Source organism: Anopheles aquasalis, chromosome 3 (genome assembly GCF_943734665.1).
Source record: "Anopheles aquasalis chromosome 3, idAnoAquaMG_Q_19, whole genome shotgun sequence".
NCBI lineage: Eukaryota > Metazoa > Arthropoda > Insecta > Diptera > Culicidae > Anopheles > Anopheles aquasalis.
The window spans coordinates 38,926,564-38,953,033 of NC_064878.1; the positions used below are offsets into that span (position 1 = coordinate 38,926,564).

The 26,470-nt window shown below is 45.6% G+C and overlaps 2 protein-coding genes across 4 annotated transcripts in view; both read left to right on the top strand.

Moving 5' to 3' along the window:
• Nucleotides 1-26,470, top strand: part of LOC126578312 (regulator of G-protein signaling 20) — a 268,141-nt gene that overhangs the window by 98,967 nt on the left and 142,704 nt on the right. The gene's annotated exons all lie outside the window — the stretch shown is intronic.
• Nucleotides 539-26,167, top strand: LOC126578314 (cold shock domain-containing protein CG9705). Of its 3 annotated transcripts, none has more exons than XM_050240743.1 (4): nucleotides 539-577; nucleotides 848-1,355; nucleotides 23,739-23,861; nucleotides 23,994-26,167. In XM_050240743.1, exons 2-4 carry the CDS (start codon nucleotides 1,183-1,185, stop codon nucleotides 24,169-24,171), a joined length of 474 nt encoding a protein of 157 aa, XP_050096700.1. In that variant the 5' UTR covers nucleotides 539-577; nucleotides 848-1,182; the 3' UTR covers nucleotides 24,172-26,167. The 3 variants fall into 3 exon arrangements, with proteins under 3 accessions (XP_050096700.1, XP_050096701.1, XP_050096702.1); XM_050240744.1 differs by having other exon boundaries at nucleotides 563-577; nucleotides 844-1,355; XM_050240745.1 differs by lacking the exon at nucleotides 539-577 and adding an exon at nucleotides 588-695.

The following is a 26,470-nucleotide window of genomic DNA, read 5'->3' on the forward strand; positions in this document are numbered from 1 at the left end:
CAATTTTGTTTCACGGGTATCGCCTAAAAATCAATTCTGGAAATAAAATGAAGATGAATTAACAAGAATTTATAGATAGGAAGATATGATAAAACCATGGCCACTACCATAAACAATTAAGTTAGAAATGCGCAGGCTCCGCTTCTTCTTCATTTATCGTTGGTGGTTTGCGCGTAAAGCGATGAATTTTGTGAAGCGCCCCATACACGCCAGGATTGTCCCTCAATTTTTGCCTGTTTTCGATTGTTTGAACGATAGTTGACTCAACCACGAAAAACGAGCTGGATCGAAATATTTGATCTTTGTATGAGCCTAGCTGGAGCGGCAGATGTATGGCCAACATTTGTTTGATGCTTCGATACGATGTTCGACAGCATGATGTGACGAGGATGTATGATGAACTCGTGTAACAACTCGTGTATGATGAACAATTTCAGCGTGCATGAGGAGCTTAAGGATTAAGTTCACCGCATGAACCGCAAAGGAAAGCCAACGATCCAAGTCGGAAGGGTTGCCGGCTTATTTTTTTCGCTCCCAACTAACATTCATTACGGTTAGTTTGTGCTAGCAGCTTCTTGTAAGTAAAACTCCGTGTCTGTGCGTGAATCGTGAGCCTTCGCACGAGGATCAATCCCATTTTTTTAAAGGAGAAATTACATCCAGTGCACCCGCATTGTTAAATTGAAAGTGTTTCCGTTAGTACCTCAAAACGCTTCTTAACATCGTGGCTGCTTCTATTAATTTTTTAAATCCTTGGTCACACTTTCGGTGCGTTGAAAGCGCGACGTTTTCGAAGCCGCTGAAGGTGACCGTTTTGCTCACCTGCGTTCTCCTTTACCCAAGCCAGACAAGAAAAGGTAAATTCTCCCGCTCCGTGGTATTGGATTGGCCCAGTGCAGCTGCCCCGGGTAGCCATTACTCTGTGAATCAGCAAAAGTGATCCGTCGCCCGCATCGCCCAACCCAAACCGGTCAGCGCGTTGCAACAAGAAAAAAAAAGTGAGATAAAACCCTGATCCGTCCAGATCGCAGTGTGCGTCGTTTTCGAACTTTGATTCGGATCGCGTTTGTGTTTTTGGTGCACTCTCCGATTTTGAGTTCTGAATTCTCCGTCTTCCGGTTTGATATCAACCGAAACTCGTGGCCGCGAAAACAACCAACCAACAGCAGCAACAGCAGCAGCATGTCTAGCGGAATTCAGATTACGGCTGACGATAAGCCGGCAACCGGCGTCGGTGCTACACCGACAAAGACGCCACCGGTTGGACCACCGCCGGTTTCGAGCATTCCCTCCAGTCCGTCCCATCTGCAGCTGCCCTCGCCGATCATCACCCGGCGTACCCGAACCGCATCGACGTGAGTATTCTTTCCCCCTTTTTTTGAGATTTCTCTTTTGCGCTTTCGTGATGTCTCGGGGTCGCCCCGAGAAGGTCAAGTTTAGGAGAGATTCTGTGCTCGGAACGTAATCCGTAATTCCGTCGCTGTTCGAGTGATGACGAAACTGGTACCGTGGATTGCGTTTCGGGCCGTGATTGGTCTGTGACGTTGAAGAGGTGATAACAAGCGTCTGATAAAGCCGGCACAAGCCATGATAATCGTTTAACGTGCTCGCTTCGCTTTTTGCTTCTTCTCTGTTTCGCCTTGGAGCACTATTTCCACTCCAATTCCATGGTCTCGAGGGAGATCCCTGTAAGTCGGTCGGTTGCCGGATATCGTTATCCTTTCGTTTCGTTTGGCCGCGTTACGCTCTAAGGCTTGGAATGGATGGCCTGAACGTGCCTCGTATCCTGAGTATACTTCGTCGGTTAGCCAGAGGACATCGTCCCGGCCTGCTACGGTCCGGGGGAAAATTCCACTTTTCTCTAGCTTATTCCCGCCGGACCGATCGACGTTGCCGGAGCTTGTTGATGGAGGTTGTGTGCGTTGTTATAGTGGCGGGCTAGCGATCGTTGGACCAGACGACCGGTCCCGGAAGGAAGAAATCAATTACCCACTCTTCGCACATACACTCCCCGGCGCACGCACGCACAAGCTCTCAACAACTACCAAGGGCCACCGCGTGTCCTGCTGGAACGTTATCGATGACTTGTAAAAATAGATGACCTGCTGGGAGAGGGGGAAGGGGGTTGGAAAACGATTTATTAATCACAGCCGACCATCGCCTGAGCGCCGCCCCCGCCTGCTACCAAGTGTTGAACATAACTTAATGCTATGTACACTTCATCACCGCACTCAGTCCCCCTTCTCGGAGGTCTCTCGAGAACCACATGCTCTGCATTCCGTCCATTTGGATCATTAGCGCTCGGATGGTGGACGACGATGGCGACGATGACAGGAGGATGGAATGGTGCTTTAATCACGGAGAGGAATATGATTAAACAAGCCGGCAGCAGCGTGCCAGTGCGCACGGATGGAACCAAGACCGATAACACGATTAAAGAGAGGCTGTTCTTGGGGAATTTATCGCCTTCGTGATCCTTTGTCCCGGAAGGACTTTAAAGGAAGACAAAGGAAGAGAATAGAATGATTACTTAAGCAGCATCAGTAGAGAGCGCCACACTGGTGTCCTCACCTTCATCTCTAGGGTTTTGCAAATTAGCGAGGCATTTTCGAGGCATTTAAGGTTGGCGGCTAATTAGCGAAATGGCACCCATAATGTCACACCTATAGCCGTGCCCATCCTCGGCATTGTGGAATGCTAATTTTCCCCTCAACTCTGGCCCGGGGCTTGCATCTATTTGGTTGTTCATTGGGCCGTATTCCAGTTCAGAGAGTGTGTTTGTTGTTAAAACACACAACAAACAACTCGGTGGTCGCTTTGGTGGCTCTCGCGGTATCATGCATCGATGCGTAAAGCGAATCAATAATGTTGGGTCTCGAGAAAGGTGCCTGTAGCGTGATAACGCACGGTCTCGAGCATTCATCCCAGAGGGGATCAGAGGGGCAACAGCTGCCATGGCAGCGACAATAAAACCTGCGGCACCATTAAGTTTATTAATTAAAATGCGAACCAAGTTACGGTCACGCCTATGAGGCACCACGAGATGACGGCGACGACGACGACGACGACGACGACGAGATGCACACGTGCAGTTGGTCGAGTTCATCAATATTTATCGCGAAGTTTCGCTTTATCGCTGTTGGTGCAAAGTTGAACGAGCTCAAAACACCCGGAATTCCGAGAGCAATGTAGTGATAGAATAGTTTTGAAACAGCTTTTAGCGTCAGCGAACAGCTTGGATCAATGAAATGATTTGGATGGACAAATTTTTGGAATCAAATCACTCAACCTGGCTGACTGGACTTGTGCAAAAGTGTCTCGTAATTCAATTATCCGGGTAAAGTTGACCGGTAACATGTACGCTTTTATCATTGACATGCATTCTAATGAATGTTTAATGAAATATGCAAACGCAAACCGTGCTCGATAAATGCTGGCCCACTTGCTCGCTGTCCTGGGAGCTACACAGCCCAGCAAACATCCCGTGTACCGCGCTCAATCGGTGCGCTTCATATGGAACCGAGAAGAAGAGGTTTCGTGTCCAAGTTCGAACATGCTAATTGGCCTTTCACGAGTAAACCTCTACCCGTCCATCGGGACCGGTCGGACACAACATGGAACCGGTCACTTCTGGCCAGCGAGTGTGCTAAAGCACTTCCTTCCGGTGCTAGCGGTCATCATCGGAGCACTAATGCATGGCATGGCTTGGCAGCATCCAGCAGGTCCGTTGTCGATAAATTCAGCATTGACCCTATTTCGGGGTTCAGTTCGTTCGCGGCTATTTATTGACTATCGATCGGTTGAAAAAAGGGGAGGGCTGGGGCAACGCACGCAATAATGCTGCAATCTTGCGGTTGCACCATTTCGAGTGCAACGCTGCGGAGGTTGCGAAATGGGTTCCACAACCGGGTACCTCCATCAATCCATGTGACTCACCCCTTGTACGGCCATTGCAGCATAACGACATCGACGAAGACGACAAGCCAGGCGACGACGACGACGATAATGCTCTCTGCTGTCTGCAGATGAATCGTGCGCTGCTGCTCTTTCGTCGTGAGGCACTGGATAAGGTGTGCCACAGACGATAGCAGTATAGTTTCGTCAGACACCGAGAAAAAAAGGCAGACGAAGCAAGATCGAACCAGTGGACGCCCCGTGGACGGCACCGCCACGGTCTGGCATCGCGTTCGATGAACTTTACTTTACGCACGTCTTGCACGAGTGCGAGCACCCCAGGCGCGAGTGTAGACGAGAGGTGGAAAACTGAAAAATAGAAAACATGGAAGACATTTGTTGGCGGCGTTTGGTTTTGTGACGTTCGAAACTGTGGCTCCCGAGTGTTGGTTCTAAATGAGAAATGGAAAAGTAGAGAAAAACGATTTTTTTTTGTTCCAAAAAACCACTCGTTCACACCTCGCGGATGACGCAACGTAACTCCTCCGAATTCCTGGGGCCTGGGATACGGGGCCGCGTTGTCTTGTTATTTATAAGCCATACCACCACCACCAACACCACCACCCATGGGGATTTGTTGAAGTAGGTCATACTCGTTGTTTGCTCAGCGTGGCTAGACCCCACGCCACACCACGCTCCGATCGCTTTTATCATATTACCCGCCCCCCGCGGCTGGCTGGTATGTCGTGGGGGCAGGTCAGGTGCATATAGATGATTCGGATGATTCGATATCGGTGGTCTGGGTCGATAAGCCCATACCATGGCTCAGGTGGCACTTTGTGCGGCAGTTGGCAGCCTCAACATGCCGTCCGTTTTGTTTTTGTCGCCGGTGCCACTGCTGCTGTCACGGGCACATGATTGGCTGCCAGTTTTGTTTCTTGCCAGATGCCCATCCGGTCGGTCGAACGGTCAGCCTGTGAATTACGGTTCTGTTTCCAATTGGACATTGTGCTGGTGAGGGTGAGGGGATTGGGGATGGGGATGATTTGAGATAAAGAAATTGAATCAATCATTGCATTGCGCTTTGCTGGCTCCAGACCCAGGTGCCATTTGTCGCCGACATTTATCTGTCGGACACCGCGTGCAATTGACACTTTTTTCTACGGCGCGTAATGGTCCACCTACATTACAGCTATACATTTTTTTCAAGATTGTTGTTGTACTCTTTTTGCTTACTAATTTCAAAGGTTCGTTTGACCTTTCCAATTACATAATTTCTTTCGTTTCTTGGTATGATGATTAACACAATGATCTGCTTGGGCACAATTGTCAAAAGTCTAAAGATCCTGGGTTTTGAAAAGACGGCCGTATAACATGTAAAGTTTACCTAAGACAAGATCTTTGAAGAACTTTTCTTTTGATAAGAGATAAAAGAGCGTTTTGGTTTTTCGCGTTTCAAGGAATGCGATTGCAAAGGGAAACATCCTCGGATGTTACAAGAATTATTTGTAAATATTACAAATATCATTCGAGACAAATCCAATATTAATGTTTTGTTTAGTGAAATTGCAGTAATTGGTGTAATGTTTATTCCAAGGATTCTTTTTGGTAGCACCAATCCAATTCGCAAATAGATAAAAAAGGGTATTTGCATGTCTGATATAACTACAAGTTTTAATCGAATAATTTCGAGAAGACATTATTTTATTGCAATAGCATTGTATTGCTTTTCTTGCTATTTTAATGTACAGCGAATTTCAATATTCTTTTTACTAAAGCTGAATAATCAACCAGTCTACCAAGTCCTCATTCTTTGAGCTGCTGCACTAGGAGGACTAGTTGAAAACAAATTACTCCCGTTCAATCAGCTCAAAAGCTGACGAAAAATGAAAACTGGAAAGCAATTCCAAGGCCTCTGGTATCATCTATCACAAATAAATCACTTTTAAAATCGAAAAATTGGATTTTTGTTGCAAATAAATCAATTTTCAACTTAAATTAGTTTTATCAAAATTAGATCACCACCGTAATCTTAGTTCAACTTTCATTTTGTATGACTTTATATTGATAAAGGTATAGGTCACCTACTTGAAACTTGCAAGTTTTCTCTAACCCTCATCTCCTTTTAACAATAAACCATTCCGGTGGTTCTACTGCTACCTGCTTCTACGGAATGGGGCTTAGCGTTGGCCTGGTTCGGGATGATGGTGGCGGTTAACGAGTAAATTGTTTTAGGCCCAGCTGTCCACCGAAATCACAGTAATGACACATCGGGCGTATTGCACACTCCCGCCCCAAAGCGATGACGCTTTGCCCCCCCCCCCCCCCCCCTTGCGCACGATACCCGCGTTACAAATTACTTAATGGGCGTTTGGCTGACAAATGGGGCTCTCATCCCTGCCTGACAGAAGCTCATATGTTGCTGGTATTTCGGAGAGGGGTTCGAGAACATGGAGGAGGATGAATATTTAAAGTGGAATGTTTTAAAGTTATTTCTTCCAACACGTGGGGTTGCCGCCAAAAAACCAACCAATCGGTTCCGATTTTGCGATGATAAACGATGTCCAGCGTGCTTAACCGAGCGCCGCAGAGTCGTTTGCCGTTAACTACCGTTCGTCCCTGGAGCGTTCTGGTGGCCGATAATTTATTATCGGTGTTCGGTTCGGTTTGCTGGTGGCCGTGGTGGTGGCTTCGCTTTTCACATATATTGAGGAGTAGCGCGTGCGGTTCACCTAAAGTTCACGCCCCAGCAAACCCCTAACCCGCATACGAGGGTGTTATAATTTTCCCTTTACGATCCATTCCTCCATCAAAACTCCCTCGCGTGGGCCGCGAACATCGCGAAAGGACTTATCGCATCCTTCAGCAGGATCGAACGAAGCACCACACGACATCAAGGCGCATTCCCGCAAGCCGCCATGTTGTCTGCCTCCTTTTCGTCATTAATTTTAATGCTGACGAGCGCAGGATCCTCCGGCCCAGGATCGTCACGTGTGACGCGCATTTCGTTCCAAAGAAGAGAAAAAAAAACTCTCCCGACCTAAATCCCGAATGATAATAAAGCTTTTGCTGACGCTTGTGCAACATGTTTTTGACAGACGGTTACGACAGTCCTTAGCAGCGACAAGAAGAAAAAAAAACCGAAACGGTCTCACCGGACAGCAATTAATGCTTGTTGCGCGGTCAACGACAAAAACCTGGTGACCGCTCCGTCGGTTTCCCTGGATTATATCTGGTTCGTTTCCGCACAAATATGGTCGCGGCGGTATAGCAACAGGAACGCGCAGTCAGTCCGAATGTACGAAATCGTCATATTGCGTGCTCTACCATTATATGAAAGCGTGAACCATTAGCGGCGAACATAAAACGTTGTCCCGATAAGGGGCAGTTTTTCGGGGCGAAACATGACCGGCTCCTGTCCTCCGCAGGGGGTTAAGATAAGTGCGTTTTATACATTCTTACTTAATTCCAGGCTATTTGAGACTATTTTTTTAAATTAAAGTCATTGTTAAACGATAAATATTTAGTTACAATTTTTAATATTGATGCGTTTTTTTTTATTATTTTAATCATTCGACATTCATCAATTCAATTTAAAATCGTCATAGTACCACTCTGGGAGAACGCAAAAAACGTACGAATCACCGCCAAATGCCTCTGTCTGCCGTGTTCACGAGCGGTCGATCACCAGACACCAGCAATCCGGTTTTGTCCCCATCACGCTGTGCACCGTCTTGTGACTCTTCCTTTCGACATTACCGCAGCACACCCGATGATAACGACGACGACTGCGGCAGGTGAAAATAGAACGCATGGAGTACGGTTCGCGTCCGTTGCCTGCATGCAAACCGCAAAAAGCGGAAGCCAGCCAAAGTACTGCAGAGAGTATCATCATCATGCTCCATGAATAGCACCCTAGAAAGCATTGTTTTCGCCGCGGTGCAGGAAGGAACCGAGGGTCTGCGGATGGTGTGCCCGATGCAAAAGTTAGAATAAATATCATTAGAAGCACATTTTTCACGTCTGACACGGAGACAGACGGTGCCTGACTTGACTGACTGACGGACGGACTGGGAGGGATATGGGTCCTTCAAGAGGAGTGCGTGCATTTCTGATGCGCTTGCAAAGGCGTGCGGCCATTACCAGAAGTAGGTTTCGGTCTGCACCGCCAAACCAAACCGCCATTAAGCGTTAAGTTCAGCCATTTAATTGAGATAGGATGGTTTCTGATGGATCGGCCACGCCAACACCACCACCTTTCCAAGTGGAAGAAGAATACGAAATTGCTTTCCATCGTCAACTTGCGGAATAAAATGAATACGTGTCCTCCTTGGTCCTTTCAGTTAGACCGCGAGCACCACATCCGTTGTCAACTATTATAGTAAAACAGAATAATTTATTTATGATAACTAACGAGCAGAGTTGTGTCACAATCCGATCTGTTTGTTATCAGACACACCAACACACACGCGTTTGGCACGCAAAAAGGTGCGTAAAATTGGCGCCCGAGTTGGAATAATTCATTTATGGTTAGCGCCATGCTCACGGCAGCAGGAAACCTACTGCATTTTCCTCGGGGATTTTCCGGGAACGCACAACACGCGGTCAACTTTTCCATTTCAATTAATGCGACTATTCACCGGAAACACCGTCTGTGCCGTATCGAGGGACTGCTATGGCGTGAGTGACGGTAAAGTATGGCAACTTCTGGCCAACCGGCTCCAGTTTTGGAAAGTAATTTGAACATATTCTCCGAGGAGTGTTTGTCCTTCTGGCGACGCTTTCACGCTGGCACCGAATTTGAATACACCATGAATGAATAGGTTGAGCTTGCATTGCACGGCTTTTCATCTCATGTCGTTTCTCCGCTGAATGACAGCTCATTCTCGGGCGCATTGGACGATCAATTAAAACACCACCCACCCGGCGGTCCGGTGCACAGGCTACAATGGGTACATGCGCATACGTTGCCAGCCAAACCAAAATGTCCTTCGAAAGGACCCACCAGGACTCGATTTAGAAGCAGCTCATAATCGCTGCATGAGTGAGCAGCGGCCACGGGGAAATATGCAAAATTTTCGCCTTTCCTTTTGTCATGAAAAATACATAAATTTCCCGAGCATCCTTTTTCAACTTGGTCACGGATCTTCACAAGCAGTAGGTCAGTTCCCGGTTGCAAATTGGGGTGCCGGAACGGCATTTCGTTCTTCAATGCTCATAGAATGGAGCGATGTTGTACGGGTTATGTTTTAGGATCTAGGACCGTGTTGGTGTGCAATTAATTATGTATGCAGAAAGTGACCGAGCTCGTCGGCGCGACTTATGTTGATCGATGTTGGGGCTGCTGGTTGTTGCTTGCTCCAGAGTACGCCGGTGAATGAACCTGGCGAACGTTACGATACGAATCTAACCAGCTGAGTAGTTCCTTGCGACCGACAGTAGCGTGCTCGGGCTTTTATCCCATTTGCACGTGACTCACGGCAGGGAGTGAATTTAAAAATGAAATATATTCATGTGCAGTTTGTAAATGATTTCAAAATGTTGTCAAATCAATTTCAAATTAATTTAAGCAACCTTACTGGTGTTAAGTATGTAGCGAGTCTACTAGGAATCCGTTTTCTCTCTCAACATGTTTCTATCAGCATACCATCCAGTAATTTATTTGCTAGGTATTTGCTTTATTCCATCAAGAGCGGAGCTTACATAAATGCTTCAATAAGTAAGAATAAGTTATGATGACCAGCGAATGCAGCTTGAGACATTCCAAAAAGGCAATATTGATGAAAAATAAATAAAAACAATGATAATAATAAAAGTTTAATAGATTCGGATTTCAATTTTTGGGCATTTTATATATTTTGTATGGTCAATTGTTTTCGAAGCACATTTTGCGCCAAGGCCAATTTGTTTAAAAAAAACCATTTTGCATGAAAAGAAAGTGATAAAATAATTTGGCAGTATGCTAATAGCTATTAACTTATTATTTTAGATAGACATTCTCAATAACTAACAAGTTGTAATCAACTGCAGATCGGTATACACCCAGAATCGTACGCTAAGCGTGAAATCTCTTCGAGATAGCATCGCATCAGCATCCGTTCATGAAACAACGGTTCTACTTTCATTCGTTTATTTAATTGGCCCTTTCTAGTAAACACTATGTGACGGTCGATAATAAATGTTGGCTGAGCTGAAAGCGACTGTCTTCTATTGAATGTAGTAAAATATGTTTGGTGTATGTTTTACGGTCTATCTTGGGGTGGTCTACAACCATTTTGCGGCCAACGAAAATCTGTTAAAATACGTTCATTTTAATTGCTCTCTTTATACAAGAACCATTAACACCTGCCAGCCACCTGCAATGGCATCCCATAAAAGGCCATTCAAAGTGCATCTAATGTAGGAAAGAGGATACATCCTTGATACTTTGTGTGTCAAATGTGTCTACCAAAACAACGCAACTTGTTTATGCGAGCTGTCGCAGCATCTTGGCTTGGCGATTGCCAGAAAATTGAAAGCACCTTAAAATAGTCATCAATTGCACGACGCAGCCAGCAATGACAACAATCTCGATCGTAAACGACGTACATACACAAATCACCAGGAGCGACAACACAACACAATGTATGCTGTTGTACCATCCCCGTTCTCGTCGCGGATGTTTTTGTTCGCTTTTTAGCTAAACGTGTTGGTCTTGCTCAGCTTCAGTTTCGTGGTGAAACAACGCGGTGGTGTCGGTTTGTCTATCCGTCTGACGCGCCATCAGCGATTAAGATCCTCTCAACCACGAGAACCCCTGAGGCGGACTGCGGAGAACCGAGCAATATGACGACGACCGAACGTCGAACGTCCCGACGAAGAACAATAAAAGGATGCGAAACGAAGAGAGGAGCAGTGAGGTCATGTTGTCGGGCGCACCGGAAAACCTATCAACGAGATTAAAATGGCAACGACCGACCACGCCGTTCCTCCGGCAACCGGGGTTTAGGTGAGGAAAATTTAACTTTTATTGATGAGGAAAACTTTGTCCGTAAAAGCGACGAGCGCGACCATCAGTAATCAGGCGCGAATGAAATGGTCGTTAGCTGTAGTGGATGCGAACATCCTGTTTTTGGTCTGGTATTTCGTCATCCTGCTCCCCCCAGTCTCTCTTTTTCTCTTCCTTTCCTAGTTCATTGAAGCGTTAAATGATGGCCAACATCCTTTGGTCGGCGCTCGTAGCTCCATGGTCAGTGGAAAGAAAAGTGTTCGCAGGATTCACTCTCGAGGAGTACTTGAAGTGTTTCACAAGCCACTGGACCGTTGTGTTGGCCATTGGTATGCCCACGCTCGCGACCTCCCACCCGCAGATGCCGCTCGACGTCAGCCGCGAGGCATGGAAATGATTTATTTCTTCTCGGTAAGATGGGTGACCCTCAATCTCACTCGGGGAAATGGTTCTTGAGCCAAAGGTGCTCGCTCTTGGCCGCTCGGATGACGCGGTTGACTGTTGTTTCGCTTTCAGGGCTTTTCGCTTTCCAAAAGTTCGCTCGATCGATGCACGTTGCGGTTGACGGACGGACGGACGGATGCGGGAGCTCAAGTGCCGGGTCCGGTCGTTGTCCGTGTGCAGTGAATTGAGCACCACCTAGAAGCACTCTCGTCACACTTGTCACAACACTTTTGGGGGTGGGCGATGGGGGTGGCGTCGATACCCAAACTAGACAGCCCAGTTGGTTGGCTAGAGTGGCGTTTCAAATTGCGGATATAAATTGAATCCCACAAATCAATCAACAATGGGGCGCTACACGCTGGGACGCCTACGACGGTTTGCAAGTATTTCATAAAATTCAATTCAGACACGCGCATATTATGCTACACTTTGACAAGACTAGAACGAAGCAGGGCGAAGCATGTTTATCCGATGTGGCAAAGCAATCGACATCCGGGAGCAGATCCTTTAAGCTGAAAGATGAAAAGTAACATTGTGTTTTGTGTAAGTGTTCTCTGTCGGAAGGGGTTGGAATCATCTTCTTGGGCAACAAACAAACTCATGGATATCTTTTCCCCCTAACAACAATAACAACATCCAATTCATATCCGAGGCCAGACTGATCTTGAAGCTCTACAGCTGTTAATAAAATCCGTATTGCTCCACCGCTGTCTATAATCCGCACACGATAGGCACGTTTGATGGAGTAGAGCCCGCCTCAGACGATCGATTGTGCTGCATCGATTGGCAGCCGTACAAAGGTCCGTTACGCTGGTTCTTTCCTTCCTTGGTGCTCACTTCTTCTCACTCTTTGCCCCAACGCTGTTTGGCAGCGCTGAAGTGTCTGTTACGAACACACATTTTTGGCTGGAAATACAATATGCCAGAGCAGCGCGTATGGTTTGGACAGTCTGCTGCCCGTCTGCCCGTCTGCTGAAACCTGGACCCGCTGAGTTGAGTGAGCTAGAGAGTTGAAGTCGAGTGCCTTCGGCAGAATCGCAGGATCAAACGCGCCACCATCCGGCGAACAAGGCTTACCAACACTTACCGAAGCGTATCGTTGGCAGCAGCCCCTTTTCTTGTCCTTTCGTCCCGCGGTGGAATAGAGGGGTGAACCCGAAGCCCGATTAAATCTTTCAAGGATTGAGTGCGGGATTGATTCGATTTTGTGGAATATGGCGCGCGCGCGCGTATGGTGTACGGTTTCACGCGTCCCGCTGCCCAATTCCTCTACTCTTCTTTGCGAAGGTCCCGCTATTGAATGAAAAGCTTGGCTTGTGGGAAATTCCAAACTCATAAATTAACCATTAGAGTGCGAGCACCATAGCGCGAGCAGGTTTGTGAGAGGTGTGGTAGGTTCTGGTTGAGACGAAACACACGGCCTTTGTTAGCGAAAGTGCGACCCTTTCGGCACGATGGTTGCGGCCGCCCGGTTGTTTTAGGTTAATGTTATTGCTATTTTAGATTTGCACATGCGGCGATAAAACATTTGTTTGTCGGGATCCGTTCATGCATAAACTGCTTAAAGTTTTGGCATAACAAATATGTTAGTTAGCATGTTTGTTTGTAAAATTTAGTTTTGAACTTAAATTTGCGTATGAATTAGTAGCGCATGATGCTGCTGCAAGGAGTAATGTATGTGTCAGGAGTGTAACTTGAAAGTGGCCGGTCTTCACATTACACGAAAACAAAAACATATTTTTTCTAAAGAGTTTGTCGAATATCGCACTGCATTGTACAAAATTATAGCTAGATCAAATGTGCATTTCTTTTTAATTTTCTATTGTGAAAAATCATCGTGCTATGATATTTTTTTTTGTTGGTTTTGCTCTGAAATAGGGAAATGTTCTATCATCATGAGTTTAGGAATTGCTTCTAAAGGCTTTGAATTTATTTATTTCTTTTGGCTGCTACAGGTCTAAATTGTCATTTGTCACATTACTATAAGTAATATTTTGATAGCAAAGGGTTTTATGCAACCCTTGTAAAACAACGGATTCAAACAAAGTAAACAAGAGTCGTTACAGATTTTATTACTAAAATTATCTTCTATGAGCAGTAGAGCATGTTCACGGCAATGAAAAAGTGTGCTATACATTGCGTTTTCATTATTTGTTGATAATGATAAAACATTGTTTTAGCTGAATATCTAAGGCAAAGGTTTGATAACTTTCAGCATATAGTCCCAGAATTCTGTAATGAATAGCCCAGTAAAAGAAGAAAGTAACAGCATTGTCACCATATAATACTGTTATAGCTGAAATTAAGATCAATTCCACCAACGAAAAAATGCACGTTTCCGTTAAAGAATGTTATCTTTTGGTTAAAAAATCTCCAATTTTTTGATAATTATTATTCATTCTGTTGTATTATTTGTAACCCATTAAAGCGATTCATAAACATATCCCTTATCGGATAGCACATCCTAAATGAATATCCAATTTCAATTCCAAATGAATGACAAAAAATCCAATTATGTGCTCCAATTATGAATTTATCAGTTAAACGAATTACGAGTTTTGAGCTATCTGGTCATCCATGGATTGTCGGAACCTAAATCAAACGAATATTAGAATAGCATTTCTATAGCAGAATAGCAAAGAAATATGCTTTGCCAAGGAACCTCACCTTATCAAAGGCTTATCAACGATCAAACCAACAAATCGTGAGCTCAACCGATGCTCCACGTAAGGATCGAGTCGACTACACTGCTTGCTAGGTGTTCATCCCTCCCCGGGGGACCACTACAGCTACCACTTGCTATTAGACACCAATTAACGGCATAAACCATTCGCCGAAAACAATCATAAAAACTTTTCCCACGGCTTACCGGGAAGCAGGCGAACCATCTAATCGATTGGCATTGGCGCAGTGTACGGATCAGGCCTCAAGGAAGCCTCACTTCATTAGCTGCTTCACTTCTGCCTCAACGCACCATTCGCGGCCTTTCCTTTCGCTCCGATCGTCCTCGCATCAGCACCGCACCGGCCAGAGTCTATTTTTATCGGAAAAAGCGATTGGTTTTCGGATTGGTAGCGCCGCACCGTCTCTGTATGATACTCCTTACGGACCTCACCGGTGGTTATACTTTCTATGGCTGCACATTCCGCAAGCATTCGAGAAATGCCACGGCACAGGTGCCATCTCTACCGGTCCAATTCGTTTGTGTCTGATGATTGGTGGTGTTTGTTGTGAGCGTGATAGATAAGAGGTCGAAATGGTTTCGTTCGTGTCCGTGTCGGGGAAATTCATATGGAGCGCTATGGCCATGAATATGATTCGTCGTTTCGGGCCACACCTGGCTGAGACGTCTGTTTGTTTTACGGTAAATTCCCAACACAGGAACGTGAGTTATTGGAAAATTGAAAACCCCAAGAATCAACCGGGACAGAGAGATAACTGCTTCCAGCTTCAACTCATCACTGACCTGTGCGTTGCCCGTAGATGTGTGTCAGGGTCTTTGTATTCTCGGAACTCACTGTTCGTTGGTGCTCTACCAGATAGCCAGTACCGGTGGCCGGCGGTTAAGCAATGCGCCGTGGTGTTTACACGAAGCGAAGTAAACCATTTATCACGCCGTCCGTCGGTGTTGTGTGGCGAGCACGATTCCGAAACTTAGCCCGCCAGATTACACTATCATTCGCTGTGGGGAGGTGTGGTCTGTTACGCACGTAACGGTCGAGACGGGACCGGCTTACCGTGTGTCACGTTGTGACCGGCGGTATAATCTCTGGGCCAGTTGGAAAACAAATCGATTGCAATATTGATGCGATTACGATGATGGCGATACATGTGTGCAGATCCCCAACCGGTTTGAACGAAACTCAGGAATTCCTGGTGTAGTTGGTTGCCTTCAAAAAAGCACTGCAGGCTTACGTCAGTCAGTGGCTCATCCTCCATAATACATCTTCATCAAATCGATACCGAAAGCTCATTCACGTCCACTCGTTCTTGGCGCCCTAGGAATCAAATATTCATCAACCACTCCCGAGGCCCCTTTTTTCGATGGTGGTCGAGGTCGTCTTCATCGTCATCGTTATCTGTCTGAGTCCGTGTTGGGTCCGTCTGGCTCATGATGAGCTGGAATTAAATTGGAACACACATTAAACTCAGAGCCGACTGTCTATCCTACCCATCCTGCTCTTCATCCTACTCCCAGTATGTCGGTACTTATTTATCACTCAGTATACATCCCGCAGTGGCCTTCGGTCCTCGTCTCACGCCGGGCATGAAGCCATCAAAACGGAAGAACAAATAAGATAAAACTCATATCCGATGCGGATACGCTCGTGCTGCTGGAACAGGCGGCTACGGGCGGAAGGTGGCCAAAGTCTGTCCTTAAAATCACATAAAAGCGTATTACCTCCTCTCGCTCGCTAAGCGCACCCAGTGTGGCCGGAAGTGATCCGATTTTGATGCTCTTCTTTTCTCTGGCGCCACCGTCACTACCGTTGGCTGACGTAAGGATGGCAAGGAGGATGATTCGACAACAAAGCTGCTAGTAAGCCAGCCATCGCTGCCCCACCAAAGGAAGTTTGATCGACGAAAAGATTGGGTGCGGGTAGAGGGATGCTAACCGATTTCTTTCTTCCCCGAATTCAACCTTATCAGCAGCGCTCGTGGTTTGGGCAGATTCATTTTGCGTTTCCCGAAAAATGGTTGACCGGGATTTTTCCTTTTTTGGCGGTTGGTTTACCATCCTGCCTGCCGGTGTTACCTTGATAACTTTGCCTTACTTTTTCTTCCACTCCTCGTCTTCCTTTTCTGATTGTTGTTAAATAATGTGACCCAACATCATGATGATGGATATGATGATGACAGCGTTCAGGAGAAAGCAGCTCGGTCGTCACATTCAACCGATTCACCGAAACTGCCCTTTGGCACCGACGACCTCCGCGCCAGGGCGTATCATGCGTCACAACCAAACCGACACCGCAGTGGATGGGATGTGCTGCGGAGGGCAAGATAAGCCTGACCTCAGAAGACGGCGGTCCTGGTTCAGAATATCGTGTCGTGTATCGGTAAACCACAGACACCGATACAGGTTTTTAATCCAAAATTTAAACCCCGTAAAGGGGACTATAGGGGAGGGTTATGTGCCTTTTATGCTTCATGTTTCATTTTAATTTTTCATGAGAATACTGTGAACATGAATGTGTTGGAAACGTGATTTTGAGTTGTTAGGTTCTAAAAAGGTAAACGGTTCTTTTATTCGAATGTAATGAATACTACTACTAAATACTGAACTTTTTAATTCATGCTTTGAAAACAAGGGTTCTGAACTCTTGGAAACCCCTGAAAATGAGTCTTCCGACCAGTAGCTGGTCAAACATCGTATAAATTATGCAGAAAAAAAAGGATCACCAGAGTATAATTAATTAAACAACCAACTGTCCTAGTCAATTGTGAAATTATTGTGTAGCAATTGACCATTTAGCAACGTATTCCACATCTATTGCACGGTCTCTGTGGACAAACATAACAAACCGTTCAAAAGTCGTTTATAAACAACTGACTCATCATTTGCGGATTATTCGAGCGATTTGCTATCGAACCTAAACGCTAGTTTGGCATATTCTCCATCGTGTCTCGTGCCAGCTTCTCTCGGCCTTGCAATTACCAGGAATTATTATTCAAATGCCACCTTATGCAGCAGCTTTCTGGCTCTTTCTCCCTTCAGGCGAACACACAGATCAATCGATATAAAAGCCGCATTGGAATGTGGATACGTCTGTCGGTCGTGCTTAGTATTGTACCAACGCAGCCAGAAATGCACAAAATGCAATCCGTTCTGTATTGTTCATTTTCTCAACGGCATGTTCAATAACACAAACTTTGTCAAAGGAGTTCTCGTTTCTCATAAATCGACACAGTAACCATGATTTACCTTATCGTAGACGATTATTCTAATTGTCCTGCCACTTTTATTGATTATTGTGACTGTGGAGCAATGATGAGCGTTCCTGGAAGAGGGAAAGAAGTGAAATAAATGGGATATTAAAGATACCACTCATTTCGGTTCTATTACTTGTATTTATTTTGCACTATGCACTTTTTTCCACTTTTATGCCAAATTTTGAGCGATTTCTTATTAAATTGAAGTCAGTGGTAAAAGAAGATCACAACGAGGCAAGCTTATGTATTAAAACTCTTTTTTATACATGATTTGTCTATTCTTTTACAACGATAAGGCAATTCTGATTTGTTTTTATTATTCTCGATTGTGCTTTTGCGAATTGCTTGGGTTAAAAATGAATAAACCCAAAAATCCAAATAGAAAACAAAACTCATATCCAAAACTGTTGTTTGTTCCATTAGGCGACGAATTCGAGCGAAAACTCATTTCAATAATTAGCATTTGATTGTCAAATCGTATCCACATAGATCTGCACCACGATAAGCGCTCGTTGTGTGCGCGCCCACAAATTGATCGCTTTGATTTGTCTCCATACACAACGCCAATTTTCCATCAACCATGACACTCCGCAGACGAGCATACGAGCATTTACGCTGAGGACTGTCTGGTTAGACACACAGAGGGATTGATGGTCCGTGCTATGAATATCATTAGTAGTAAATTTGCATTTCGTCCCGGTGGCTCTTCCCAGTACTGCTGGCCAGCGGGGCTTAGTAGCGAGAGAGCTTTACGCGAGTGAGTTACGCGAGCTCGCTCCCATTCCCACTATTAAAGCCAAATTAGAGGCGCTCTAGTGAGCCGTACTATGGGGACGAGGAGTCAATTTTGATAAGATGATAATTACCATTTCCCCTCATCGAAGTGTTTCCGGCAACGCCACCGCCACCACCAGTGTTGAGGTTTAAACGAGATGCAGAAGATGCACTAATGGTCCTTTCGGGTTTCCAGGCGCTTTGTCTCTACTGTTTTCCATTTCCATGCTGCCACCAGCACACCACTTAAGAAATTGTTCCTCGTGTTTAAAATCCTTTGCCGGAGCTGCTTGACATTTGCAAATGCGGCAACATCGGCACGACTGCAGTACCATGGCCGCATCGCTTGATTATTCATGACCCTTCTCTGGCAGAGTGCACCGGCTCCTGTCCGGTTGGTTGGTCCGGTTACCAGCGTCGTGTTGTTTCCATTGCTCTCTCTCTCTCTCTCTCTCTCTCTCTAGAGGGACACACTGGGTGCAAAACATGACGGTTCTGTAAGTTCACTTCTGTTCCGCATTAAGCCTGTTGCCATCCTCCAGCAGCAAGTCTCAGAAGAACCGGTGTGTCATTCCGGTTCGTGCGGAGAACTGGGTGAATGTAGGTTTAGTGTCAAGATCTTCGTCGTCTTGTGTTTCGTGTGAAACGAAAACAGCCATCACCCACCTGACACACAACAGTGGACACAGTGAATGGTTTTACTGGGAGCCGGCTAAAGTCAATGGACCGGAAACGGACGGAACCCTTGATGTGTCCGGTCTGTTCCCGATGAACCACTAGGTTCCAGTTCACCTGTAGTGTTCGAATCCAGCGATTGAGTTAGGAATGTATTCACCAATGGAATCCTTTGGGTGGTAGTGGATTGACAACGATTCTCCTGCATCAAGTGGTCGAAGTTCATCGTCCATGCGGGGTGTGTTATCACTACGGTTCGCTTCTTGGGACACTTCCAGCTTTTTTCCATCAAAAAGGATCATGTTCGACAGTACGAGAACTTTCTGTAAGAAAAACGAGAAAAAAAGGAACTGAAAAGGGTCTAGCGGATAAGGAAAAGAACTCTTTATCCCTGCCCTTCGACTTGGGTGTCGTTTTGCATTTAATCAAACTTTTTTTGTCACAATTTTACGCATCAGTTGTCCGCTTTGGCATCGGCTGAGCACCCATTGACGAATCCTTTGGGCCCATACCCAGCACCACCAGCAACATAATTTACATAAATTGATTGAGCAAGCGCTCTCAGCTCTCTTATGCCAGTTCTGTCCATTTCTTAAAGCGGACGTGCTAAAGCCAGATCGTAAGCTAGATCGAAGGTATTGAAAGTTGCTGATTGTTTGCCAGCACTCGATGCTCTGGCACTGGCACCAGCGCGTCATTGTGTAAATGGCGTGAAATGTAAATCATCCTTCAGCACCACCGGAATCACCATCGGAGCACCAACGGAGTAGAAGAGAAAGGAAAAAGGACATCGCCAACTGCCTTTCTCCTCGTGGGAACCAAGCGCAGGAATGGCGCGCGCACAGCCTTACGATAACGGTGCATGTCGTGGGAGCAGCGTGCCTGAAGAGTGTTTTACAAATCGTTTGATGTGCTGCAAGTGCTGTACCGAACGTACACAAAACGGGCGACGATGTAAGGAAACAGGATTTACATCAATCCTTCCACGTGACAGGAGGCATCTCTGGAGGATGACAAGAGAGACTGAGATGCCCCTGAAGGATGTGAAAACATCAATTTACTCAAGCAACGCCCGCTTTCTGCTGACGATCGCTTCCATCTACATCAACAACGTCATCCAGGTCGCTGATCGAGAGGAACGTTGTGTCACATTTCTCTTCTCTCACTCGCTGACGGCTTGTTAGCTTTCGTGTGCGGCCCGCTGGAACCAATTTTCCTGCTTTAACGATTCAACGCTGGCACCGATGGATGGTAAAACGCGGGCGCGGGCCTAATAAAGCCGTCTAATGATTTTCGCATCAACACCAGGAAAGAGCGGACCTGACAAGGGAGACACTGGAACTTGATGAAACATGGGACGAGAACACTGCACCAGTAGCAGCACTAGACATTCGACAAGGATGCCAACCAACTGACAACGCTCCAGGTGTCTCTTGAAACAAAAACAACAACAGAACGAAGAAAATGGAGCCCCAGGTGCTAATTATCCAGGCATTGCACTGTTGCATACAACTTTTTCTTCTCTCTGTCAACTCTCGTATTCTCGGGAGCTGCTCAGCAGTTGCTGTTTGAACAACAGCCCCGAGCACCAGTACGTTGGGATGTGGACACATTTTTAAAATCCTCTTCCTTCGTGGGTGGAGCAAATGTGAAGCAGCAGTAGCAGCAGCAGCAGCAGCACAGGCACAGTAGATTAGTTATGCAATATTCATGAGTTGACTTACCGGAAGATGTTGCTCGCCGGCACGTTACATCAAGGACAGCGTCTCTGCTCTTAGCCGGGGTGAAGTACGGCCAGTAATGGCAGAACGAAGACCAACTTGGCTACTTGACTGATTACACCGAAGGACTTCTTAGTTCGCTTTCCAGTTGCTTTGCCGTTTTTTTCTGGATTCTTGTACCGTTTCCGAGTCCAAACCAGATGTTCAGTGGAATGTTAAATCTTAATCAAAAGAAGACAGCTACGAGGGGCCGATCCCCAAAAAAGGATTCGTACTCGTTACGTCTCCATTGCGCTGGAAGATTGGTGTGAACATTATGGAGCAATTTAATGAAAATATATCTCGGAAGGCACTCCTGTGACGATGAATGTGGCATTAAAGTGTGGAGCAAATGGAGAGTAATGGTTATTGGGGCTAATGCGTTCACTAGATTCCATTTTACAGACATTAGCTTATTAATACCTTAGCTATATTGTTAACAATTAGACGATGGCATTCGTGCTTCTTCAGGTTGAGAGGGAGTAGTTTTCCTTAAGAATCTGTTACAAGAACTCATCATGTGCCTTCAAAGTACCATTTTTGATTAATGAGCTTATAGCACACCATTACTCCAACCGCTGTTATTCAGAAAGTTAATCTAATTAGTTGTGGTCTAATGTGTGATACACAAGGAGAATCATATTTTTTCGCTCACACTACACGTGACGTGCGCTACTAACCTACTTGTACAGTGTTTGTTCCCATTCAAGTATCAAGATAAATTATCCGCATCCCTATAACAGCAAGGACATTCCGTTGACCAGTCTGTCACACTATTAGGAAGAACTTTTTGGTCCTTATTAGAGCATGGTGATGGCATCCCTCGGCCCCGAGTACGGGTTCGGTTGGTTATCACCTTTACACCAGGCGCCACGTCCTATTTCGATCGACCATCAGCTTAACGCTGACACTTTAACCTCGCCTGTCCGCACTCTCGGGGCTAGCGAAGCAAATGACTTCCTTCTAGGAAGGACGACCCTCGTACAATTCGCCATTGATCTATCGGGACACCCTTCTGTGCCCCATTCCCACGGATGATGACGCCCAGATGTGACCGAAAGTTGGTGTGGTGTGCGCCCGTGGCACTAATAGAATTTGCTCGCCCACAAAGTTCGACGTTAATTGGAGCGACAACACACACCGCGCTCAAGCGAGCAACCGTACATAAGCTGCCAAGGGAATTTACCACCTGACAGGGAGGGGTTTGGCTTTTCTGCGTATCTCTGTATCCTGTTTCCGACATGATATTTGTCTTCTGGTGCGTAAGGGGCGGACGATGGCGTCGGGTGCAGAACGGACAGAGGGACAACTTATTTGCTGTCACGTGGTGAAGCCTATATGGAAGCAGTCTGCAAGGTACCGATGAAGCGTTCTGGGCGGACCAGTGACTAGAGTCACAAGTGTCTGTTTGTGTGCGCGAATATAAATATCTTTTCACCAATGTATGGTGTAGCCGACATTGAACAACATGTTGTTTGCTGGCGAGCAGAGAAGCTTCTTCAGCGAGTATCGGGTTAATAAATAGCAAAAGCCCCCGTTGGACTCCACTATTCGACCTGGACTGTTGTGTAACCGTTTAACTTTTTTCACTTTTTCCTTTTTGGAAGCATTTCACTTATAAAATGACGGCCTTTGACCTGTGAGGCATGATGAATGGCATTTTCTGGAAGCACATAAAGTGTTTTAAAAGTTTGTTGTGAGTTTTCCATGGAACGAGTTTTAAAAGTCGTAGGGAAATATATTTCCTCTGCTTAACGATTGCATGACATTTATTTAACTATAATTTTAAAATGTTCTATTGAATATTTTATATTGAATATTTTATATATAAAAATCACCCTCTATATTTTTTGGAAAGGAAAACATTCGTTCTGATAGTCACATTCATTAGTCAAGGATAATCATATTCTCATAAACTTCATTTTCATTTTCAATCTGATAATTTTTCATTCTATGCAAGCTAATTCAAAATCTTGAGCAACGATACAGTCGTTAATAAATCTGCATTTCGCAAAATTAACTTAAATAAAATCGGCTCTAAATAATAGTAGTAATAAGTATTCTATGCAGGTAAACAAATATTGCGATGAAAGATAAACCAGACCTAGATTAGTATGGTAAATCACGCATTACAAAACATAAGAGCTATATTCAGATGAAAATATAATCAGTACGGGATAGAATCATGAGTTACAAAATATCCCAAAACATACGAAGCAATTATGAAACGGTGACCGACCGTACCATGAATTTAATTGTATAAAAATAACATAACTAACGATTATTTAACAGAATGTTTAAACATTATAGTTATCTTACATTAATTAATCATGTTCTAATACTAATATGTATATGGAAGAACCCTAACATTTTTAATGAACCCCAGTGATAATAAAGTACACGATAAAATTGTTAAAATTCTCATTCCTTCTTTTTTGCTCACAATCGGGAAATTCTCAGGATATTTATGCATTGGAAAGATTATCTCTTTTTCCACTTTTTTCCCATTTGAAAGCATAAATGCAAAATCTTTGAGCATAAAGCCTTAAAATCAAGCGAAAAGTGTTGCCACTCAAAATGATTTCCCCTGATGAATAGGAGGTTCCTGATGGATTCTTCAAAGGCATCTATTTGGAAACCTTCTATGGCGTTTGGTTGATAACAGCACAAGCCGTCCCTTCCTGGAACACTCTGAGTGCAATTTAGGTATGTGAGACGTGTTTGACGAATGGCACTAGCTCTCGACTGAGGCCACGATCATCACGACCACCACCACCACCGCACACGTCCTTCACGAGGCACACATTCCGTTCCTTTAAATTAAATCAATTCACTCCACCCAGCCCAGTGGCGCGAGAGGAGTAAACTTGGGAATGAAATTATGCGCCCCACGGTGACGTTTCTGGTTTTTGAAGAGCAGACAAGTTTGTCGTTCAAGGAGCGGGGACCGTGTTTGAAGAGCCTCAAAGTTTACACAACTTTCCATTTTCGATCTCTCATTCCGAACCTTCCCCGTTGGGAATCGGTGTTTCCTTCGTGTGCGGTCTCGTTGCTCGTCCTGCCAGCGTCAATATTGTGTTATCTGCTGCATCAATATTGAAAGTCGTCGGCACTTCAGCAGCCCCCTGGACTGGGTGGTAGGGGGCAGGCGATCGAATGATAGATTGATAGATGGATGCAGTCACAGGCAGCCTCACGTTTGCCATTTGAATTCTCCTTCACCTTGTCGTGTTCCCTCATCTAACAGCATTTTTCCCCTCCTTTTGCAGCTCCGACCGCGCCATGCGTAACCCGATCGAGGAGGGCAAAGTGAAATCGTTCAGCAGGAGCAAAGGACACGGATTCATCGTACCATCGGCCGGTGGGGACGACATATTTGTACATATTTCCGAGTAAGTTGCGACCGACCGACCGACCTGTGTTTTGCGCCAGCGGTTGGCAGAATGACAAGATGTTTGATTTTGATTTCCATTTTCTTTTCTTTTCCTTTCTTTCATTTGTCCCCATCCCGTTCGTGTGCGCAGCATCGAGGGCGAGTATGTGCCACTGCCAGGCGATGAGGTCAGCTATCGGTTGTGCTCGATTCCGCCCAAGTACGAGAAGGTGCAGGCCATCCACGTGCAAATCACGCACCTGACCCCGGAGAAACATTCACGCTGGGAAACGTGCATCGGGCCAGACGATGGCCATCGGTTGCATTAGGAGCGGTGGTTAGAGCCGGCGCGCGATGAGCAACCGCGGCAGCAGCATCAACATCAACATCGGCAGCACCAGCAGCAGCAGCAGCTCGCTACGCCAGAGCGTATTGATCCGCGCCGGTGGCCAGACATTTCGTTCAGTTTTGCGTAGATAGAACCGGGAGATACCAGAGCAGAGCCCCCGGACAGCGGCGGCGGCGCAAATCACACACCAGGAATGGAAAATCGGAGGAAGATTGTACGGAATGTGGAGTTCAGTATTTGAGGCAAGTTTTCGAGGCACACGAAGCGGAGTGGAAGCGTTCTGTTTATTTTCGTGCTCTAGCACTCGCTCACGCTTAAAACAGACCCCGGTACCCGGTGCTACCCGTTACGCCGTAATCGTAAATAATCTTATTGCAAATGTCTAGTTATTGCCACGAGTAGTTCAGCAACAGAGGGTTCACCTTTTGCGAGTGCGTGATTCGGGGCGTCTCTTTTTCTTATTTTTATTTTGCAGTTTCTTTCGCCCTGTTGCTACGCATAAATTAGCGATCGAAATGACAGCGAAGGGGGGTACCGGTGGTGGGAGGTTAATGGTTTTTTGCATAGGCGCTCGACGGGTACGGGTTCAATGGTTAAGATTAGGAAGCTATTTCGCGCAAATCCCATGTTGGCCAGATGTAGGGCTCCAAAGCTGAGAATGAAATCAGAACCCAGCTTTCCGCCTTCATTGAACCATCTACGCGTAAGAGCCATTTCATTATAGTCCGAGTTAGGCCTGAATTCGTTGTTCGTTTGTTCTTTGTATTTGAAGTGAGCGATTCAGTCTGGGGCAAGTTAAACGAACAGAGTTAGACCATACGTACAACGAAACTAAGATGCGAGAAGCAAAGCAGAGCAACTATTGATCAGTAACGATCGTTTGGTAAAGTAGCAGATACGACGAGTGCCACAAACTCACTCCACAAATCATCATCGCCACCTTCTCTTTCCCTTTCTAACTCTCTCACTCTTCGCCTTCCTATCCATTCTTCTATTGATCTGTCTATAAGTATCGAGCAGGAACAACAGAGATGCACAATACAATGCTCCTTTTTGTAATATTCCAACTGGCAACATTAAGGTACGAGATCGAGCTTTGTTCGATAGGTCGTACGATAAAGCCCAATTCCCAATGGTAGCGCTAGCTATTGGCACCCTTAAACGGTTACGGTGTGTAAGGTCCAGGGATCACGATGTTCGAGATGATGAGATAAGATTGGTGTGCCTATATTTGTACGAATTTTCGAGCCATTTTGCACCGTTCGGTTCAACGAACGACGTGTTTCCGGTGGACAAGGCAAGGCAGAGGAGTTTGCAAAGGATAAGAAACATAATTTTCGGTTTTAGAACAACATACTAAAGAGAGGCACGGTCGAATATGAAAGGGAGCTTGCGAACGCAGGGGTAAGAGGGCCACAGGTAGCTTATAGTCCCTTTTGCATAGGAACCGAAGGAAGCAAACAGCGAACCGGTAATGAAAAGTTGCTGTTGTCACGTTTTAGTAAATTAATATTCGTAATAATAGCACTAACCCTTACTCGGAAATGGTGGCAAGCGGACAGACAGTTGTTGCCTGTCATGCGCCATCATACAGGTGAATCACGTGACCGCGCATGCCAGGAATGAGAACACACAAAACATGTAATCCCGAGCCACGAAAAAGCGTTACTTGAATGTTTAATCCAACACCAGTATACCCCATAACTATGGCTGATCCCAGAGCGAGTTCCTTCACGATTCCTTGCTTGCAATGAGCCAAACCAGGGTCAAAGAGAGAGAGAGAGAGATGTGTGTCTTTGTGTCTGATGGTGTCGGTGCGTGTCTGTCCATTGGGAAAAAGCCGGTCCAAACCAACCCATTCTCCGTTTCTCTCGAACCAGTCCTCAGTTGTGCATTCCGTTGTTTCGTATTATCAGTGGTTGATGGTTAAGCGTAGCGCACAATAGTTGAAAGTAATAAAGAGAGAGAGAGAGAGAAATACCAACCCCCCCCCCCAAACACCCTCCCTTTCAAGATAAAAACCAGGCAAAACGTGAAACTTACCTCATTAAACGTTATAAAGCAAGAGGAAAGAAAGAACCAATCCGTCAAATGAGGTTTCAAGTTCGTTCCACGAGTACTGATCAACTGATTCGATCTTCACGAGAGCACCACATCGCACACAGACACGCACCCCGAGACAACCCTTTTCGAGTAGCGAAATATATCGAGAAATAATACATACTAAATGATGATGATGCTAATAAATTCGTGTTTAAAAAACGTCCCTCACTGTTACT